The sequence below is a fragment of the Scomber scombrus genome, chromosome 7 (assembly GCF_963691925.1).
Source record: "Scomber scombrus chromosome 7, fScoSco1.1, whole genome shotgun sequence".
Lineage (NCBI taxonomy): Eukaryota > Metazoa > Chordata > Actinopteri > Scombriformes > Scombridae > Scomber > Scomber scombrus.
This window is the reverse complement of record NC_084976.1, coordinates 25,589,503-25,612,668: the sequence shown is the minus strand read 5'-3', so window position 1 is coordinate 25,612,668 and position 23,166 is coordinate 25,589,503. Positions and strand designations below refer to the sequence as shown.

General features: G+C 37.3%; 1 protein-coding gene across 1 annotated transcript; it reads left to right on the top strand.

The window, feature by feature from the left end:
* The first annotated feature begins 1,953 nt into the window (after positions 1-1,953).
* On the top strand, positions 1,954-23,101 carry xrcc1 (X-ray repair complementing defective repair in Chinese hamster cells 1). The gene is made up of 17 exons (XM_062422328.1): positions 1,954-2,393; positions 3,222-3,314; positions 5,034-5,141; positions 5,251-5,409; positions 5,794-5,868; positions 7,071-7,194; positions 7,458-7,564; positions 9,024-9,186; positions 9,290-9,533; positions 10,458-10,574; positions 15,784-15,865; positions 16,123-16,222; positions 19,207-19,255; positions 20,789-20,925; positions 21,234-21,324; positions 21,456-21,531; positions 22,008-23,101. Exons 1-17 carry the CDS (start codon positions 2,343-2,345, stop codon positions 22,113-22,115), a joined length of 1,884 nt encoding a protein of 627 aa, XP_062278312.1. The 5' UTR covers positions 1,954-2,342; the 3' UTR covers positions 22,116-23,101.
* Positions 23,102-23,166: the final 65 nt, after the last annotated feature.

Genomic DNA, 23,166 nt, shown 5'->3' with positions numbered 1-23,166 from the left:
TTGCAGCAATGTACTATGTGATCTCTTCAAGAGATAGTAGAAATCTTTCTTTCTCATAATCTCCATATTAAACAGTTTGTTTCTCTTGTGAGTGTTGGCCTGCAACCTACCTCTGTACTTTAAAAAATAAAATAAAAGATGAAATGTTCGATAAAATAAGTTTCATCTTGCGTCTATTCTACAACACACACAAGCATAGACCTGTCGGCTGCTCTCGCTGCTTTTGTAACACAAGCTGAAGTATATCTAACACAAAGTTTTAACATTGATGAGTGAAGTGTTTCAACATCAGCGTACACCTATTTCATGGCACACATTTTATTGCAGGAAATTATGGAATTATTTATATTAATGATGGATCTGACGGTGCTTCACATGCAATCATTGTGTAGTTGTGTCTCCTTGTCATGTTTCAGACGTCTATGAGTGGTTAGCCCATCTAAACATTGTTTCAAAAAAAAAAAAAAACCCAGGGAGGTAAAACTCTGTGGCAGAGTAAAAATGAGTTGAAATTTATGTAGCAGAACTTTGTTTTTTCTTCTACCTTTTGCATAGTGTATGCGCAGCAATACTATATTATGGTTATATCTCTGGTCTGTATTATATCTTTAGTTATTCTATTTAATGTCTTATATCTGAGTCTATCTATTTATCTATCTATCGATCTATCTATCTATCTATCTATCTATCTATCTATCTATCTATCTATCTATCTATCTATCTATCTATCTATCTATCTATCTATCTATCTATCTATCTATCTATCTATCTATCTATCTATCTATCTATCTATCTATCTATCTATCTATCTATCTATCTATCTATCTATCTACTGTATCTATCTATCTATCTATCTATCTATCTATCTATCTATCTATCTATCTATCTATCTATCTATCTATCTATCTATCTATCTATCTATCTATCTATCTATGGTGTGACTCCTATAATCATATCACCAAATAACAATACAATGGTGTCTATGCACTGTATCATCAGTGATGACAATAATCTACGTTATTAAAACATATTTATATAATACAGCCAGAGCTCAATTTTCTGCTTAATTCCTGGATTTGAGGATTAGCAACATCTGTCCCTTTTTCAGATCCGTCCATGGGCAGATACTCTCATTATTACTGTAATACGTCCCTGAAATTAACCTGGTAATATTTATGTACCTTTACATGTAATTTTATTTTTACTTAAGTAAAGGATCTGAGTTCTTCTCCCACCAGTGTTTACAGCTTTTCTCGGTTGCTTTGGAACTTATCTTAAAACTTTTTAAAAGTTATCTGAATTAAGATTTCTCAAAACAGCTCACGTGCAAAAAGACTATAAAACATTTGCAAATGGTAACAAAAAAAGAGAATAAATATTTCAGTTGTGAAAAAATGTTGTTCTGATGATTTCAAATGTTTTTAAGTCAAAGTAACTGTAAATGCACAACATACAAAACCGTATACATTCTGGGTAGGGTTAGGGTTAGGGTTAGGGTTATTTTTCTGTTTGCTATTTTCCATGTGACTAAACGATACGTTCTTCCAAAGTAAAATAAAACTTTATAATAAAACTTTAAATATTTTCAACAATAAAATCAGAAAGGTTTTGCCAGAATATCTTCAGAAATGGGAAATGCCAAAATAAATGTGCAATACTTTCTGGACATGCATAACAAAAACTACAACTCTTTTTAAGATAATATTTATCTGGGTAAACTTTATAAATTAGTTCAGAGGATATTTCCTTAACAACTGAATTAATAATATCTTCAAATATCTGCTCCAAACTGGCCTCATTTACAGGATTTCTTACAGGTGCATATTCTAACCAGCTGGTGGCGACGTTACCCCGGTGACACTCAGATTAAAACCGCAGAAGAAGAAGAAGAGCCGCTCTGATTGGATGGGAAGTGACGTCAGCCGGAAGTTACGTTACAGTGCGACAGTCACGTCAGGCTTTTTGGTGGGAAAATGAGTTATTGTACACATTTAACTTAAAATTAAAAGCAATAATATTCATTTTCTGGTGTTTGCTATAATGCCAAAGTAAGCGTATGTGTGTCAAGTTCATAACTGTGTGAAATATTTGCGCATAACAGCGCGTTATCCACTGTGCCTATTGTTTGCTAGCGTGCTATCACGTTAGCCAAGGGGTTTGTTGTTTTTTTTGTCGCGACAGTCACAGCCATTTAAAGTATATAAATATATATTTTTAAATAGTTTTATTACTTATTAGCTCGTTACGATACCACTCAGCGCAAGGCAAAGTGCCTGGTTGTTTTATTTGACCTCACACAGGCTGATACTCTGGTGTTAAAGCTGTCAGGAGTCCACAACAACATGCCAGAAATCAAACTCAAGCACGTTGTGTCTTGCAGCACCGAGGACACTGTAAGTTCATTTGTCACTTGTATTGACGTAGACATATGCAGAAATGCATGCTATCCGTGTCTCTTTTGACTGTTTCAAGTTATTTAGACAAATGTGAGCCTTCCTTCCACACATTAAAAATCACTAGGTCCAGTTTTTTACCCTGTTAATATAAGATGTATCTTTATTGATCCCCTTTGGGAGTTGTTCAAATTGACGTATTAGTAGTATAGTGGGGATACAAGTGATACAATAAAATATTATATACAGTAAGACATCTCTAAATAAATCTGCAATATATACATTTGCAATAAGGAGAAGTTCCTGAGATTATATACATGTGTGCAATGTTCCTGGGATTTACATAGTAATGACAGCATCAGTCTTTTTTTTGTGGGAGTGGGAGGTACTGGGAGCTGTGGTGTTGTACAGTCTGATGGCTGATGGTATGAAGGGGAACTTAAAGGCACATGGCTGGATGGGTCTGTGCTCCTAAGCAATCTGTTATTTTATGACTTAGTGTTACACACAACAAACTTAAACTCACAACTGTCACAAATGTTTTTTTTTCCATGTACAAAACGGTGATAACCAATCAGTAACAACCTGTAACATGTAAGTGTACAAAGAGTAGAGTCAATTTCAACAAGATTTATTCTGGGTAAATAACACAACAGTAAATCAAAACATAACATTATAACTGGGTCAATACAACCTGTTGTGTTGAGTGACTTTCTGGGTAACATTAACCCAGTATTGGTGCTATATTCACCCAAACTGGATAAGACTTTAACCCAGTGATTTTTCTTTTTTTTAGTGTTTACTCACTTTTGTTGTAATGTCAAACAGACTCACAAAGCAGACAACCTGCTGAGCTCGGACACCTACAGAAAATGGAAAGCAGCAAGATCAGGGGAGAAGCAAACATCAGTCATTCTGCAGGTATGTTTTGTTTTTTCACCCTCCTAATCACACAAATTATATGTTTCAGTGGAGTGGTTACACAAAGTGTTGTTTTGGTGTGATTTAGTTTGTTTGGTTGCATGTGATCCAGAGCTAAGCCTAATCAAAAAGTGTCCAGTGTTTCCCACAGGTTGAGAATTTACTTGTGGTGGTGTGTGATAGTTGGGTTCAGTAATAAACTAGTCACACAAATGTTTATGATTAACAAAGTAACATAGTCATAGCTCAAGCTTCTCTTACTGGTTACATTTTTAGAGCTTTGATCCACATCTTTTGACAATCATCAGTGGAGTTAGAGTCCAAATGTAGCCACATTTTGAATGCAGGAACTTTCCTCAGGCATTACGATCCTATTAAGAAACTCAAACTCAACTTGCGTTTCCATCGGTGGGACCAGGGTCTAAGTTAAGCTCCAGTGAGATTGTTTTACCTCCCTAATACGTCCCTGCATGGGAAGTAACTTTCCAGAGATACAGGAACTTGGGTGGTGGGATTTTCAGGGATGACTGTAGCTCATTGGTCAAACACATGGCGTTGCTGCTTCAACTTGTGTACCACTTCATTCATAAAAGAAGGACATTCTGTAATATCGATTTAGGACCAGTTTAGGACAAGGTGAGGACTTTCTCTTCATTTGATAACACTTAACATAAAGTTAGACTTTGTTGTCGGCTTCCTGACTAGTTTAATAAGAAAAAGAGAGAGCGAGCTGAGAGCCTGAGAGACAGTGTGGCACTGTACAAGAGAAGATAGGGAGCAGTGGCAGTGAGAACAATGCCAGCCAATGAGTGACAGAAATGTACGTTTTATGATTGTGTCATAGCAGTTATTACATCCAACTAACGCAGTAGTGAATACAAAGACAACAGATACAAAGAGAACACAAATCTGGGTTGTTTTGAATTTGGATTTTATCTACCCAGGTGGCCTATGTACAAGGAATGCTAGTGTCTCTCAGATTTTAGATGTTTACAACATAATGTGTTCATTCATCTTTGTTGCCCCAGTTATTCTGCCCATTGCTTGCACTCTTAACAGGAATTGTTTGTCCACTTTTGTATTTTTGGCCACTGGTATTTACCCAATTTTTTGTGTAATCTTAAACTTTGAAAAATCAAAAGAAGGCAAGATGTAATGTTGTTGGTCAACATTTTACAGGCACTGTGAACACAATCCAATATATTTAGTTTATTTATTTATTTTAATTAACTCAAGAATAAAATTGATGTATATAAAAAAGATTTAAGCAAGTTGTACTCATAGTACATTTGTGTGTTAGTGTAATATAATTACAAACGTTGGCATTTACGTAAGATGCTTCCCACTTCTGCTTTGTAAATATATTTGTGTCCTTTTGGGAACCCCCTTGTCTGAGCAGACCTTCCTCAACTTTGATTTGGTTTTGGTTGAGATTTTATTTCCTCTTTTTGACCACAGCTAAATTTGAGTACAGTTGTATTTTTCTTCATTATTTGGGGATTAGATTGAAGTAATTTTTCTGCCTGCAGCTTATTCAAGAAGCTCTGGAGTGCTGCAAGTTGTTTGCAGGCTATTCATAAATTCAAAATTAATTGTGCCTTTTCTGATGCAGGTGTTAAGCTTTAAAACTGCATTATTTTGTGTAGGAGAGTGTATTACAATGTTTTGTGTCATTTAGGAACAGTTGCTCCTCATCATTGCTCTCATCTTTTTTCTCAGTTCGAGAAGGAGGAGCAGGTGCACAGCATCGATATCGGAAATGAAGGATCAGCTTTCATTGAGGTGTTAGTTGGGAATTCCTCAGCTGTCAGAGACCAGGACTATGAGGTAATTTTGCAAACCAAACCAATAGAAATATCTCACTTCCTAGCCATCTTTATTTGTCATTACTCCATATTTTTGACTTAACTCTTCAATCTCTCCCTGTTTGTTTTAGGTTTTGTTGGTTACGTCTTCCTTCATGTCTCCCACGGAGAGCCGTAACGGCAGCAACCTGAACCGGGTGCGATTCTTTGGGCCCAACCAGCTGCAGAAGAGCACAGCACAGGAGAAGTGGGACAGAGTGAAAATTGTATGCAGCCAGCCATACAGCAAGGTAAGGGCTGGATCAGCCAGGAATTGTAGTTGTATCTGCATTTAGTAAAAAACAGTGTCCAATATAATCAAAAAATATTTCAGTTTTGTGCAAATCATGCATCCATCTAACTCTTAATCAACATGATCAAAAATTACCAGCAAGTATTTGAAATTGAGATCTTTCACTGCTGCAAATTAGTACATGGCATTCAGTTCAAAGGGTTTCTATACAAACTGTGTATTCAAGTTTCATGGTTGAACCTGTTGAGCAAATATTGTTTTTGTTTTTTGAGTTCCCGTTAACTACTAAATTAATGGTCAATTCTGTGAAAAGAATATGAGCATATCTCCATTGCTGCTTATAAAATGAAATATAAGATGAATTTGTTTGTGTGTTTTATAGAATATAGCGTACGGACTGGCCTTTGTCAAATTCCATTCACCGCCTGACAAAAATGATCCTCCAACATCCTCCCCAGTAAGTAGCGCATGGTCTTGTCTGACTGTCTTTTTTGTCCCTCTTTTTTATTCATTCAAGACCATGAGGAAGTTGTTAACACTGATATGATACTTTACTTTGAGAAATAAAACATGTTTTTTCTCCAATAAAAGGAGCTAAAATCCTCAAATGTTTAATATTGTCTGAACAAAAAAGAGCCATACAGTAATTCGGCCTAAATAGTCTAAAACTGGCAGAATTATGATTTAATTTAAACACTGACTGATAAAAAAATTAAATAAATCAGACTACGGATCTGACCAGACATTTGGTGCCAACTTGACACTTTAAAAGTGTTCTGACACATTTTGTTCGAGAGCAGAAAATTATTTTTAGGTTCGATGCCAAGCTCTGTTTTTGATTTGATCAAATACAGATGCATCTATTACTTATTGTACATAACAAACCAGTTGGAAAAACCTGACAGACCACCAGTAAGCATAATAAAAAGTGTGAGCGTAATAATAGAAGATTACATGTGACGATACATTTCATTTCATTTTTACTTTCAGTAATGCTTCAGTTAAAATCCAGTGCTGAGACCTGGCACATCATGTCACTACAGAGCGTTTGACAACTTAATCTACTTTTAAACTCTGCCCATTTTTATCATCTTATGACATCATTCATTATGTATTTATCTTATCTTTAAAAAGATGGTCCTATTTTATCATTATTATTATTATTATTATTTGGGTTATTTTATGGTTCTACCTTGATTTTGGTTTTACTGGGAAGAATGTGCAATCTCTTGATGCATGGCATCTGTGCAATATCCTCTGTGAAAAATCTTTATGGGGCATCTGTGCAATGAATTTGGCATGTGGAGGGGGGTGAAATGTCATGGCTTTTGTTGGGGGGAATGTGCAATATCAGAGTGCAGTGCATTTGTGCAATATCTTGGCATCATGTAATATTCTTGGTGGGTGTGTTCTGGTGTATACGGATCTGTATGTGGCACTGTATGTCAACTGTAGTTTGGTTGTAAATGTCTACGGATATATTGTGTGCATGTGGAGAGACTGTGTGCTGCTATGTTCTCTCAAATATCCAAGATATTTCTCCCAAGGGAGACAATAAAGGCTAATCTAATCTGATGTAATCTGAAGTAATAAAGAGACAGAGCACTTCGGTGTATCTTTTCTTTCAGCACTAAACTTGTCTTTCTTCTCTCTTGTCAGAAACTGACAAAGCTGGGACAGTTCCGGTTAAAAGATGAGTCTCCTTCATCCGGGACCAGTCTACAACCTGGCAGTCTTTTCTTCAATCGAGACAATGCAACAAAAGCCAGCGCTTCGCTCAAAGGTAAATCCATTTATTTAAATGTATCAGCTGCTGAAGCCCAATTAAAGTCTTTGAGGCCCTCGTAATAACAAAGTGGTAATCACTGAATAATATATTTTTTAAAAACACCAGAGCACTAATTAGGTTTTTATTTAAAGCTTCTTAAGTGTGCCAGGAGACATTACAAGAGGTGATTTCAAGGACATTCTTCATTATTATACTGTTTTGGTGGAATAATTCTCCTTTCTTCACTAATCAAGCATCTGCACTTTTTCTCTCTTTAGTGTCTCCTAAGAATGAGAAGTTGAGTTACGCTGCTGCTGCCCTGCAGGCTGGTGGCAGCTCGCATCCATCAGGCCAAGCTTCCTCCTCCAACTCTGCCTCACCACAGGTACTAAACATCACCGTCATTTTTCCTCACTTAACAGACAGCCAGCAAGCAGTGGTTCCTTTTGTTGTATTTTGCTTTATCAAGAGAACAGGAGTTTATAGTTATTGAGAAGTTTTAACTAAAATATAGTCTGCAAAATCCTAAGAAAATTTCTGGCAGAAGATTAAGAAACAATTTAAATTATTGATTCAGAGCCAAATAATGTCTGAACAATCAAGATTTTGCCCTGACCAAGAAATAGTCCAGCACATACCCTCATAAAACCCTCAAATAGTTGTTTTTAGAGTTTTTGTATGTAATAAACAGAGCTGAACAATTAATCGAAATATTATTGAAATCGCAATATGGCCAAGTGCAATGTCCAAATTGGAGGAGCTGTCATTTTTTGATCAAGTTAAAGTGTGTTACAACACATATTGAAATGAAACTTTGTGTTGCTACATAGATGCGAAATAATCACAGTTTGAATTTTTTTTCTTTGCACATCGTTCAGCTTTAGTACTAAACAAATAAGATATTTTATGTGGTAATAAGTGAGCCTCAGTGGTTCAGATTTTGTGCCTTACATTTAACAGACAGATACAAGAGTGATATCGATCATCTAACTCTCCACCGGAAAGAGAATAAACAGATTTCCCAAAACAATGAACTATTCCTTTTAAGCTATTACACAATTTCTCGTAATCACAAGAATAATAACTCCAGCATAGGAAAAGTAAATGTTGTCTTCAACAGCAAAGAAGACTTTGCTCAAAACTGTGGGCATCGTAATAATCAATAAGGGATGTATTACAATGTCTTGCTTGGATTGAAAATGTTTGGTGTCAGAGGTGCGGAAAATGTTAATTTCTGAATTATTTTAACCAAAAACCAGAAATTCCTGAATTCATCGAAAATCTTTAATACATTTCACTATAAAATAATGACTTTTGTACATTTTGTATGACAAGCTCTGAAATTTTACAGCATAGAGCTCATCTTATGTTTCTTAGTCTCTTTTTTTATTGAATGGTATTATTAAACATGCAGTGGCTAAACTTGATCAACTTTTAAAAACAGCTGCAAACGTTACATTGCTCGGCACAGATGAAACTGCCTTACTGTGACTCTGCTTGAGCCCAGTATGAGTAGGAAACACAGGCAAGTGGCTTTATCAGCTGCATGTCACTTTGACTTTAGAGAGGAACAAATAAATACACAAATATGTATTTGGTTGAGCTCCACCCAAAGATATCAGCCTGGTTCCAGTGATATGTTTCCAATTTTGTATTGTCATTGTTTTTAAGCTGCTTTTCAGAAGACTACAAATGTGCAGAATTGTTAGTGTTGATTGTTTGTTCCACTAGTCATCCAACTTTATCTCCTCCAACACACCTATTCTAAATATACAGGAGCACATTACCTGTTCATCTTGGCCTAAGCATGACATGGTGCATATTTTTTAATTATTTCCTTATAGCCACCAGCAAAGAGGAAATTTGAGTTCAGCAAAGAGCGCCAGTCTGCCCCCGTCCCTCCTTCCTCGAAGAAAACAAGCCCAGCTGGTTCACCTGAGGGCAAAGCTGTGACCCCCAAACACAAACCCAGCCCAGCGAGCACGCCCAGCCCCAGCACCTCAAAAGGTGACATCCACAAAATCACTCTTAACTTCAGAGTGTCAGAGTCTTGCCTTACAGGTGATTTCTTATCTGAAAACGTCTTTAACTTTGTGATTTATCTCACCAGCCTCACCAGCACAGAGGTCTGCTGACAAGAAGAGGGACAGTCAGTCCAAACCTGAGCCCAAACCCAAACAACAGAAAGCCAAACCCCAGAGCGCACAGCAGGTTCCATTCAACCGGTTGATGGAGGGGGTGGTGTTTGTCCTCAGCGGCTTCCAAAATCCCTTCAGAGGGGAGCTGAGGGAAAAAGCTCTGGATATGGGGGCCAAATATCGACCTGACTGGACACCTGACTCTACACACCTTATGTAAGCCCCTTCCTTGCTTTAACGCTTTCATTTAGGATTTGAACAATTTTCACAAATATATAAATCAACCTCAACAAGATTAGATTTTACATTCCACCCAAATCACACCATCGTTGCTGCAAGGAGACACTGTTTACTTTATAATAGTTCTCCGGTGGAAAGGCAGCTCAGAAATATCATTCCACAAAGAGAGTTGGAAGAGAAATGGAAAGCAAATACAAAAGAGTTTACAGATAAACCAAAAGAGTAAAAAATGGTGAAACTGCAGCTTGTTGGCAGATTATATGACTAAACAGAGATTGTGGTAAAGGCACCTTTATTATAGTGGATGAAACAGATTTTTACAGGTTTGTTGAGGGAGAATAATTTTCAGTATAAGTAAAAAACAAAGATATAATCCTGTTGTACTTTGTTGCTGTCGTCAAGTTAGGATATTACATTTGCAAAGTGAGGTGTAGTGTTATTTAACGTTGCAGGACCTCTGACACTTCTGCTCCTCTGACACTAATATTAAATATTTCAGTCATGACAGCTGTGCGCTACACAAAATAAATATCACAGTGAGTGCAGGAAATAATTTTGATAAATAACCAAATCACTTACATCAACACGAAGTGTAACGAATGCTTTTGAAGTGATTACTCTAATTGTTCCAGAGATGTCCGTCCAAAAGATATTTTTATTTGTAGTTGATTACAGGATTGTGTAACAGCCCTGTTAGCACTCACAGTAATTTAGTTTGATTGCATCTTGATCTCAGCTATGGGAGAAGACTATTACCCTTGTCAGCTTCTCTATAGTGATCTAACCATATGTGTGTGTGTGTGTGTGTGTGTGTGTGTGTGTGTGTGTGTGTGTGTGTGTGTGTGTGTGTGTGTGTGTGTGTGTGTGTGTGTGTGTGTGTGTCGGCCCATTAATCTCCAGCTGTGCCTTCGCTAACACCCCCAAGTACAGCCAGGTGAAATCAGCAGGGGGCATCATCGTACGGAAGGAATGGTTCATGGACTGCCATAAGAGGAAACAGAAGATCTCCTACAAGGGGTAAGAGAGAAAATAAACAAGTGAAAAGAGATGATTTCATAGCAGTAATTGAAAAGGGAAACTGTGTAGATGCTTGTGTGGAATTCACACCTGTAGAAAGGACTGCACTCTTGCTTGCTTGGCATTAATTTTCCTGTTAAAGGGCAATTCAGCAGTGTGACAGCCTGGTTTTTAGTGTGGGGCGTGTGTCCAGTGTATGAATCCACATCTGTTTAATAGTTTCTCTTAAGCCATGTCCGTACATAGTTTCATCTACATCTGTGCACAGCAGCACTCACGCTGATTGAAGCGTCCAAAAATACACTCCTCACAGCAGCCGTGCCCCCTTTGCCACAGAGAACATTGTAACCTTGTGCAACTGATGCCTGCTGTGCCAGTGCCAGCAGCTGTCTCATTATATGCCTCATTACACAGGGAGCTTTTGCAACATCAAGGTTTTCTGTCATTACTCCACGTAGATCTGTGTGTATTGAATAATGTAGAGCAGGATGCTGATCTCAGGCAAAGGAAATTAATTAGAGTAATATTGTACTTGTCTCATACTGTGTGAGGCTTTGCTTTATCATATAAGGAATTCCTTCGTATGTGTTGCTTCCGTAATGACTGTGTCTGGCATGAAGATGAATCAATTTTGGACCAGGATCCCATACTGCTGGGTTATCCGAGGTTACTGAACTTGTTAATTTCAGGCTTCTGTTGAATTCAGGCAATTCAAATAGAGTCAGTATGGAGAACTGGTTTTGTGGTAGATTTGGCACCAACTGTAAAAGTGTGGATTGTAATAAAACAAATCAATTTATTGAGTTTTTTAGCAAACAAAGAATCAGAACAATTGTAAGACTCTTTGTTTTTTAGACAAATGTTGCAAAATAGAGCCGCAGTGCTCATGTGATGTTCAACACTGAGCTTGCGAGAGAGAGATTTTTTCTTTTTTTCTCACTGCTGTAAAAGTAATGACATCAAGGAAGAGGAACACTGTTCACTTCGCAGTTCTGTCACAGGAGACTTCAGTGATGGATTTAAAAACATACCTTGTAGTCAGATGAGTGTGTGTCTGCATGGATGATTGACGACGGTCGCCCCGCCTCTGTAATGTCAAACCCTGCAGATACCTTCAATTAAATTTCTCATCATCTTCCTCCTTTTCACCCTGCTGCCTATTTTTAGACAGTCCAACAAGTCCAGTGTATAGTTGAAATATACTTGCTGGTCTCATAATACTGTACTAAATACTACATATGTAATGTACTGAGCTGCAGCTTCTTTAATGTGAAGTTTTCTGGTTTCTTTAGTCTTCTATGATAGTAGACTGAATATCTTTACTGTTGGTGGGGACAAAAGAAGACATGTCAGTAAACAATGATTGACATTTTTTCCTATTTTCTAACATTTTGTAAACCAAACAATTAACCAGTCAATCAAGAAAATAATCAATAGATGAATCGATAATTAAAATAATTGTTATTTGGATATGTAATGTAAAGTCTTTGGGCTCCAGTGGCAGATATTGTAATCCTTATTGTGAGGTTTTTTTGTCTTTTGCGCGGCACTAGAAGTTTTTATTCCCTTGTTCTTAAAAAAATATATTAAATGAGAAACGTGATTAGGTTCAATTCTGACTTCTTATTAATTGGCCCAAAACAATGACATCACCAGCACAACTCTTACAGACAAAAATAAGCAGTACAAAAAACTGGCTTTGAAAGTTTCTGCTGTTAACATTCAAGATATAATCTGTATTGATTTTGACAATAATCCTTATGTCACAGCCCTATTTGAGTTACATGTATAGACAGGGATGTCATTAGTGTTCCTTCCTTTGGCTAAAATTAGTTATTTTGATGTGACTGTCATTTAAAAGAGATAATTGTCATACAGTTCCAGCAGGATACATCTGGTGATGAGACCGAGTGCACAGAAATCAATTTTTGGTCACATTAGTCTTCAAAGCCAGAAATGAAAGCAGTCAGATTTATGTTTTGATGGGATTATTGTGGACAGCCACAGTGTGCATATGAGGCTTGTTAAGAGACAGAGAGAGAGAGAGAGAGAGAGAGAGAGAAAGAAAGAGGGTCATGTGAAAAGCTTTTTTAAATAAACGCAGCTTAAGGCCAATGCTGCATAACACTCACACAAGAAGTTCATTGAATTGAGAAGTTCACTACAGCCTGTGTCGTCATTCACGCTCACGCTCTCCTTTCTCAGTCAATATCCGATTGTGCAGATGATCCCTCATCCTTATCGTCCCCATCCTCCCCTCCTCCCCTGCCCCCCCTCTCTCTTGTTGTCAGGATAATCCATTCCCCTGCCCAGCACCGCTATTGTGCAGTGCATGGAGTGTGCAGCTTTGATGATGTACCCTTTATTTAAAAGCTGCATCTGCTATGGGTAATTAAAGGGACCACTTACTTTGATGATGACAAGTACCCAAACAAATACACACACTCACACTCTCAAACTGTTGCTCCATCATGCGCACAAACACTTTGTCAGCCGAGCATTTGGAGACAAATGCACAGCTTCACTAACGTCCTGCCATTCAAGCATACTGCGTAGTGTATATATTCATGAGATTGTGACATCAGCCAAGCACCCCAGAAATCCTTTCTTCATAGCTGTTATCCAATCAGTGAGGATCCAGAGACAGACAGAAAGAGAGGAGAGCAGAAACCACTCGAGCAGCTCTACAACGTCCAATCACAATAGAACGGAATAAGTAAACACATTTCTAATTAAAACCTGGTCTCTGTTGCAGCATCCCAAGGGGACTTGGGGAAAGAGTCTCAATGTTGGAGCCAAAATATCAGCACAATCACATAGTGATTCATCTATTGCACACAAAACTGAATCGCATACAACCCAAAAGATGTGTTGTGTCTAAAGTAGTAAACAAAACATCTTTAAAAAAAATACAACAATACTTTTTTAATTCAATGAGCAATGATTGGTGGTGAGTAGCTGGTGTAAAATTACCAAACTCATAACACTTAACTTCCTATTGTGTCCCCCTATTTAGCATTTATAAGCAGTATAAAACAGTTAAAATATGGTTTATAACACATTATAAAGTAGTTTTTGGCAGATATAAGTATATTAATTTATTTGTCAACAACTTCTGTATAACTCCTGAAGTGGGAACCCATAAGTGGAGGCTAGTGGTTAATGAATGACAATACAGTAAAATGCAGTCGTAATCATTTCAAATATGTTCATAGGAGAAGTTTTCATTTTTGCCAAATACTGTACATTAATAAACAATTAAAAAGGTCTTATTGGTTCTTATAACTAAATGTTTTATTTACTTTAGTTTTGGACTACTGCAGACAAAAAATGCTGCTATCATTTATTTATCTATTTTTAAAAGGTTTTTTCAGTGTTTTTTTCTGGTAAGTAATCACCTAACCCTAACCCTGCACATGTCCAGGTCAATACTTATACTAATCTATCACAGTGAAAATAACAGCTGATATGAGGTCACTGCTTTTGTCTGCTTTACAGTATTTCATCGCAAATTGAATAATTTTGTGCATAAGAACTAAAGGTCAGACAAGATAAAAAGCAATTTAAAGATGTCACAGTGCTTGATGGATGGTTTTCTCTGTTTGTTTTTTTTTGTAATTTCCAAGATGAATCCAAAAAGGAATCAATAGATTAATCAATAATGAAAAAGGCCTAGAGTTGTCAACATACATAATGTTGTGTTGAAAAATGGCACAAAAGACTTTACAGTACGTATCAGTCTGTATATTAAACTAAAAGCAGACTTTTAGTTTAGATGCTCCAACATGGAAAAAAATGCCATAACATTTCTGTTTCAGTCATAAATACTAGAACAGTAGATTTTCATCACTTAAATTTGTTATTTTCTCAGCATCTTTTTTTTATTTGGCCTTTTCATTTTTCAGTTTCACTTTTTTCCCCCTTGTGGAGTTTGATGAAACAAGTAAGCATATGTCGGTAAAATGTCTCCACCTAAAGTCTGAGTGGAAATGATTACTGGTATTTGGTATTTCACCTCACTGAGCTTTACACTTGAATTGAATATGTCCAGCTGACTTTATAGAGGGTTGAGGGAAACTATGGAGAATATTCTTTTCTCTGATTTTTTATTTGATTGTCTAATCAAATAAAACCTCCCATTGTTTGATATTTCTTTGCCATGAAACAAGTGGTTTGGTTTTGATTGGTGTGGGTCCAATCATTGGTATCCTTGTGAGTTGAAGTTTATTCAAACAGTTTTCTTATGTCTCATGAAATATTGCATTTACTTAAATCATTATTGTCTGTAACTATATATTTTGATGCTGATCTGTATCAAGATGCACATTAATAATTTCTAAAAGTTTTTATTACTAAAATATCCAATTGGAGAGATTGTGTAGCCCTGACAGGAGTATTGAATTTCATACTGTGTGTGAGTGCTTTTTATTTTATAGAATCAGTGAATGCATAGATTTGAAGACACAAAGCATTATTGATAAGCAATGATGTAAGTTCATGTTCTCTAAAATGACCAGTACACTGGACTTTACTGGCATGTGTCAGTGTGATGACATTTTCACCCCAAAATACCACAAAACACATAAAGTGTCCCTCAAAAGTTCACTGTAAATTTATTTTGTTTTACCTGATTGCTTCAATTGTCTCAAATATGAATCCAACTGGACAACTTCTACTAAACAGATGTTGTAGGATTGACAATATAATACATTTTAAGTTGGATAGGTTACATTAAGAGTCATGTTTGGGTTTAGTTGAGTTTTCTCTTACCAGTCAAGGAGGAGAGATATGTATTAAACCTAAAAAGAATGTGACCTAGTCATAAAAGATGGTGAACAGTGTATGTTGATTAAAAGACTGGCTTTTGAGAATAGCTATAAACCAGCTGCCAAACTGTTCAGGAATAAAGTTTACAGACAAGATTTGGGGTTTTATTTTTCTTCACTCTAGATTAGAGTTGTCTCCCAGCATGCAAACTTCAGCATATTTAATATAAAAGCAATGGTGATGTTTTAAACATTAGGACATTGATTGTCTGGTGAAAAATATTACCACACTGTGAACCTTGCTTTCTTTCCACTTTCCCTGGAAAAGGTCCACTGTACACTGTACAAGCAAAGCTTATTGGGAGGAAGATATATAGTTGTTTTCCCTACAGCTTTTAATCATGGTGAAACATTTTGTTTGCTCCTTTTCTGTCTTCCTCCAGGTATTTGATGGATGGAGCAGAATCGAGCTCAGAGAGCGAAATGGAGGTGGACGACCAGAGCGAAGAGGAAACGAACACCAAGGTACATTTGTTTTCTAAAGGCATACTACGCAGTATATGTTAGTTGGTGTGAGAGAGAGAGAGAGAGAGAGAGAGAGAGAGGTTGTAACTGAGAGGGTTTTTGACAGATTGATTATTTTTGTATGAGCCTGTACATTAGTTTTTATATAAATTCTGCATCGTATGCCTTATAAAAAATTATGAAATTCATTTTTTTTTCCAGTTTGTAGTCTGTCAGTTTTGATTGCTCTGTTCATGCTATGATTGCTCTTCTTGTAGACTCCACTGAAGCAGGAGAGACAAGTCACCCCCAAAAAGACACCAGAAAAGAGGAATGAAGATGATGAGTATGGCGGCTCTACTGATGTGGATGAACCAGGTTTGCATTAAACGTAGTTTAATAGAAAGTCTCACTGTGGAAAACAATTAACTGAAGTTTGGTTTAAGATTCAGCCAACAATATTCAATGAACACTGCTGCCTCCATGATAGCATAGTTCTCTTATTTGTGTACTAAACAAACTTAAGATACACTCAGTGGCAACTTTACTAAGTTCACCTGTCAAATACTGGATTGCCTCCCAGAATAGCCCAAATTCATTGTGAGCTGGTGACTGGACACCACTGAAGTATATTGAACTCATTCTCAGGTTTGTGGAACAAACTTAAGTTAACGTGCACTTTGTGACATAGCACATTATTTCTTTGGAAGTAGCCTTTGAAAGATGAGTCGACTGTAAACATAAAGGAATGCACATTATCAGCAACAATACTCACGCAGGCTGTGGCATTTAAAAATTGCTCCATTGGTAATAAGGGGCCTAATGAACTCCCAAGAAAATCTTCTCAAAGACATTACCCCACCACCACCTGAACCGTTGACTCATGGCTCCATGGATTCATGTTATTTGTGCCAAATTCTGACTGAACCATCTGCATATTGCAGCAGATTTTGAGATTTGTCAGACCAAACAAAGTTTTGTCCAATCTTTTACTCTCACCTCAGTTTCCTGTTTGTAGCTGATAGAGGTCTTGAGCTATCTGCTTGAACCAGTGTTGTCTTTTTGCCTCTGAAATCTCTCTTTAACAGGGCATATCAGCCACAGAACTGCTGATCACTGAGTGGTTTGTGGTTGTTTTTTTTGCACCATTCTCTGTAAACTCTGGAGACTGTTGTGCGTGAAAATCCTGGCAGATTCTCCCCGTCTGGCACCAACAATCATTCCACGGTCAAATTCACTTAGATCGCATTTGTCTTCCCTGTTGTGATGCTTGATCTGAACAACAACAACACCTCTTGATCGTCTCTGCATGCTTTAATGCATTCAGTAGCTGATACTTGATTGGCAGATTAGAGGTTTACATTAACAGGCAGGTGTTCAGGTGTACACAGGTGTGTGTCTTTCAATTGAGTTATAGCCCATGTTCACCCGAGACAGGCAGACAAACATGGTGAAATGATAGGGGAAGAAGTGGGCAGGCAAGTCAAGTATAGGAAATGGAAGGATGACAGCTAAGATCAAAGAGGCACTTTGAGTTAGAGAGAGGATAAAGTACAAGTGGAAACCAGCAAATAGAAAAGAAAATGAAATTCTCCAGCGTGTCGAAGGTTACAAACAACTTGTATAAGTTGTGCAGGGAATCTTGTTTATTGCTGTGCATTTTCACATTAAAGTGAGGTTGAACTTAAAAGTAACACCCTGGGTTATGTACGACAAAGGCTGGTATAGAAATAATAGCCAAAGGTAGGGTACGGTCTCTACAAACAACCGGTTCCAGGAAAGACGAGTAGAAAGGAGGAGGACAGAAAAGTACCTCGGCTGGGCTGCAATGGGGAACACTGGCAATAAATATATAATTTATACATAAAATGTACATTTCTACAGAATAATGCTGCCCCTATTCATCACTCCCCAAATAGTAAAGATTTAGTTGATCTGTCCACTTTTCATCTAGGTCCATTAGTAGGTCAAAATAAGGCCTCAGCTGTACTTTGTATTAAGTGCTAATTAATAAATACTAGCACACTAAACCAAGATGATGATGGCAAATATAACAAACATTATACCTTATATCATCATAAGTAAGATCAAGTTAACATTGCCAACTGTAATAGATCAAAAAAACTAGACAAATTCTTAGAAAAATGTCATAAATACAACTTATTTCTTTTGATGGTTCCTCTTTTATATGAGTGTGGGAATCGAGGCTTCACATTTTTCTTTCTCTGTTAACTCAATTTACATATTGAAACACTTTACCTCTTCACTGCCTCAGGGTTACCTACCCACAAAATGCAATGAGAGTAAATTAGAAGAGACGAGAGAACATCATTGCTCAGTCACAGAGAAGGAAACCTCTAACCAAATGGCCTTAAATTGAGTAAAGAATATATGATCATTAAAATCAAGTTAATATGTTGGCTATATATCTATATATATTTATGTAGAGGTATATTGTGTGTGTTATAAACATCCAAAAGGCCATGACTCATAAAAAGTGATTCATTGCAATTGGCTCAAATGACAGGATAGGGAGTGAGGGTAGCACTGGAGCTGAAGAGGACTGAATGAATTGAGAGGGGCAAGTGGATGATGTGAGAGCCCAGGGATTAGACAAAAGGAATCACCATTTATGAAGCACTTGGAAATGGATGAGTTTTCAAAGCCACCGTGAAAAGGACAAGGGAACAACATACTGTAGATGCTGTATGAGGGAGAAGGAAGAATGGAGGCAAGATATAATCATTGTGAAGGGACTTGTGCATGATTCTCATTTCTATGTTAATGTGAGGCCAGGAGTAAAGTGCTGCGGTGCATTAGTGAGGAGACACAACAGACACTGACCTACCAAACACGTACACGGAAACGGCATCTTAATTATTGCTACTTCTCTTCTTACCCCCTCAACAGCTCAGGATTGCATGGTAATAGAAAGTGTTAGCGCCAAGGTTACATCCTTTGAACTGCTCATATGTTTCATAGAGATGCGGGTTCACCTGGTATTTTTGTCAGCCCAGGATGCATGATGAAAGTGAAGATTCAAGGTGTTTTGGAGAGAATATGATAAAACTGCAAGATTTTTTAAACCAGAAATTCCAGTCACTTAATTCGTTTTTAAGATGAGAGTGAGAGCTATGAGAGCTAAAGTGTGTGTCATTAGTAAACTGATATTTTCATCAGTAAATAGTTTTATAATTTCCCTGTTCTTCTGTCTTTGTCAGAATAACGGTCCACAATTCATACACGACATACACTTCCTGCAAGGCCTTTTCTTTTTTTTTTAAATTGTTGAAATAAGCTGTACCTGTTTGTTATCACTGGTAAATTTCTCTGTATTGATGAATAAACACTTCATTTCACAGGAGGTGACGGTGATGAATCTGCTTTAGACACAGAAGATGAGCTGCAGAGGTAAACAGAACTAATGATGTCAGTGACGCTGTCGGTGATATTGGTTGTTGTGGTCATTCACTACATCTCCTTTCTCTTGTCACTCCAGTTGTAAAATGAGCACGAATCAATCCTTAAATTAGCATTCCTACTTTGTCTCAAAATGACGTTTGATGATTGAGAACACTGTACCTTTACTAGTCTGTCCTGAACCAGTTTTTCCTAATAAGGTCATCCCTGAGAACGCTTTAACTACTTTGGAAATCATCTCAAAGAACTATTAAAAACACGTCAATGAGCCACACTGCTGTACTGGGCGACATGTTTGTAGTTTGTTTAAAAACGGCTCCAAAGGCTAATAACAGCAATCCTGCTTCCAGTCTCAGAAAAGTAGTTTCATGGAAGACGCCAATGCGCATTCATGTTAACAGAGCTTTGCTAGCTTGTTGTGCTTCATATCACAACCTCTTGACTTTGTGCGGAAGTCCTTTGGGAAATTAAAAATGGAATACAAATTCAAGAGGTTGTGATATGTAGCAAAACATGTGCCATAAAAGGAACCACTCTCTGGAGATTGAAATCATGATTGCTGTTATTAGTGAGGCCGTTTCTAAACACCTTAACGTTCACATCCTCTTATGACGAAAGAAAAACAGGGAGGGCTACGGCACAGAGGAATAAAATATACCAGGCTAGTGATACATGCTACTTTTGTGCTTTCACTTGCAAGAAAAAACTCCCCTTTAACAGGAAGAAACCTCAGGCAGAACCAGGCTCAAAGAGGGCGGCCATCTGCCTCGACCGGTTCTGTGTCTGCTGGTTGTGTAAATAGAAACTGTTTCCTAACACACTCAGCTTTATGAGGGGATCATTTATCAATGTTGTGTTTACAGTTTGTTTCGCTGTCTCGAAGTGAAGTTAATAAATTAATGCAGGTTTAAAGTAGTTTGTAATGTAAACTGTAGACGTAAATTATCACATACCGTGAGGCTTTTGGGAATATTTTGTAAAAAGTCATATTTATTAAGTCACAAGTGCTATAAATAAAGAAAAATAATTAGGTTATCTTGATTCTTCAGCAAAACGATTCCCTGTTGATTTTTTCCAGTAGCAAAATGAGTCATTCCCACAGATACATTGATGATTTAATAACATACATGAGTATTGACACAAGCATCTGATGTATGATTTGTTTTGTTGGTTTACGATCTTCATTTGTTGATAATGTTACTTGTAGTTAATGAGGGTTTAGTTCATTTCTGCACAGTAACAACAACTACATAGTCATTGTTTGCACTTAATACTTTTAGCTGATGCCATGCATAGTGCTTTCCCATAGTACAACAATAGGCAAGTCTTCCTTGGACAAAGATTCATTATCTCCACAGAAAGGAGATCTGTAGTTTATATCCAACGTAACTGATCACTATTAAAAGAAGAACAAAAAAGGAGACAAGCAGGGAGTTTCTTCTTTTAAGAGGCAGGCATGAAGATCTCTGTACCATAAAAGATATAATGAATTCCTTCAAGAGACCTTCTCTGAATTTGCTATAGGGTGGAGAATGAGAGCAGACAGAAGAAAGCAGCAGTACAGAGGAAGGTGGTGAAAGAGGAGGATCCATATGGGGGGTCGACAGATGAAAACACAGACGCTGAGGCTGAAGAGGATCATCCCATCCCTGAGCTACCAGGTACGTCTGTCTCTCTTTGATCTTATCTGTGTGTCCTCCCGTCTCTTCCTTCTGTTCCTGTCGCCGTCACAGGAACAGATAGCCTCCCCTCCATGTCGGACATCGCACACACTGCAGAAAGTAATTGGATTGTGTTCTGCCTTTCAGGAATGGCATACACACACTCATACAAAGTGTGTGCTGTTTTTCTCTGTTTGTTTTGATGTTTTGCTCATTTGTCAGAGTGCCTATAATTACTACCACTACAAATTGTGTAGTCATCAATTGCACTTGTCTTCTTTCTCTTCCCGTTTTCTCATTTCTTCCAGACTTCCTGAACGGAAAGCACTTTTTCCTGTATGGTAAATTCCCTAACAATGAGAGACGCCTACTGTTGCGGTACATTATTGCCTTTAACGGGTAAGACAAATTTAACAGTCCTAGAAATAACACTACAGCTTCAACTGGTCATGAGAATCTATTGTGAAAAAAGCATGAAAAGTCAATCTGTGAAATTCAAACTGTAAAATACACTGTTGTCTCTACTTCAGAGTGATGGAGGAATACATGACAGAGAAGGTGCAGTTTGTGGTGACCAGCGAAGGGTGGCATGACTCGTTTGAAGACGTAAGTTGGCATCTCTTGTTTCATCAACATTACTCAGGCAGCCAAACAAATAATGATGTCTAACAACAAGCTTTAAAAGAGTGAGGTTTTGTTTTTTAGCGCGTGTGAAAGGTTATGGCTTCAATTATAGCAAGTGTACAGCTGAAAATATCTTTCAAAAGAAAAACACCATTTGAACAGGTCAATCCAAACACTAACAGCAGTTGGATGACTTAGACATTTTTCTAAGTTTATTAGTAAGCACTTGATATAATTTTGCAAGGTTTAATTAAATAAAAGCAAATTGGAAACCTGATCACTTCCAGTGAAAATACAACAGTTTTGGGACCAACTGGTTTTTGAGTGTTTGAAATTGTGTGTCAGAATTAGTTTTCAAATATGTTTAGCATCTGAATTAGTAGTTTTGGTTTCAGTTTTATGTGATTCAGCACATCTTGATTACCTCTGCCTCACTGTCACTCTCATTTTCATCACAGGCGCTGATGGAGAACAGCAATCTGAACTTTGTTAAACCCTCCTGGATTTACGCGATCAATGAGCGAAAGAAGATGCTGCCCTATCAACCCTACACTGTCGTCCCCTGAACAATAGACTGCATGGACACAAACCTAACATCCTTACAAAGAAACAACAGGGAAAGCCATAGACATGTTTTTCTTTTTTTTCAGATTCACCACTTCACTTACAAGAAGCAATAACTCAGTTATATTATGTTGACTTTAGACTTGCTATTCATGAAATGTCTTCAGTCCTTCATGTTTTCACTACAGATGTTCTCACCTTTTGGCCAAGCTAGAGAAACTATTTAAATGGTGTCTGTTAAAGTTAGGATTAGGTTTGGATTTATGCTTAGCTTTTTACCTGAAGGTTCGTAGTCCTAGCTTGGCCTCAAAGAAACATCCTCATCAGTGTGCCGTTCAGCCACTTTGGCCTTCTGAATGAAGAACACACTGTCTGATTCAGGACTTCATTTGAATTTCTCGGTTTCTACGCTGCAGTTTGCTGCCGCTCACCTCAGCTACCTCAGGCTCTGTCTGGAAATGAGTTATCACCATGTCCTGACTGCCAGTGGCGCTGATAAGACTCTGACTTGTGAAAGCAGGCAAATTTTTATGAGACCAGCCCAAAATCAGGTGAAAAAGTGCCAGTTATTTTATGAATGCAGCCACCACCAATTTGAACAACCAGGACAGCTTAATTCTAGAAATGAAAGCAAAAACAACTGAACTGTGTTTTTTTTCTTCTTCTTTTTATTTTATTAACTGCCGTGAGTGGTAAAGTAATAGATTTATGTGTGTTGTTAAAGTTTGATAAATCTGAGTTTGTGATTTCATTTTAGTCATGTTTGTGGAATAAATATTGCGAGAGATGAACTGGCTCGACAAATAAGAGGATGTAAAACAGACAACAGTGCTTTTTGTCACCTATTTAAGTCACGAGGAACTGTCAGGCTTTTCATCTGTTTTGTACATTCGCTTGTGCAAAGCAGCTTGTTTAAGTCCATTTCTTAAACTTTTTTTCTTACAGTACTTAATTATTTTGTCCAAATAAAAAAAAAAGAGATTTTTAATGTTGTTGCTTTCATTTTTATTCATAAAGCTATCTGTGTACTCTGCTGCCCCCATCCCTTCCTAT

What these genes read in the sequence shown, in the direction of transcription:
- xrcc1 (XM_062422328.1), top strand. Translation starts at nt 2,343, where the DNA reads ATGCCAGAAATCAAACTCAAGCACGTTGTGTCTTGCAGCACCGAGGAC. An exon ending in AAACATCAGTCATTCTGCAG is followed by an intron (nt 3,315 to 5,033) that starts GTATGTTTTGTT and finishes CTTTTTTCTCAG; the next exon opens with TTCGAGAAGGAGGAGCAGGT. An exon ending in ATCCTCCAACATCCTCCCCA is followed by an intron (nt 5,869 to 7,070) that starts GTAAGTAGCGCA and finishes CTCTCTTGTCAG; the next exon opens with AAACTGACAAAGCTGGGACA.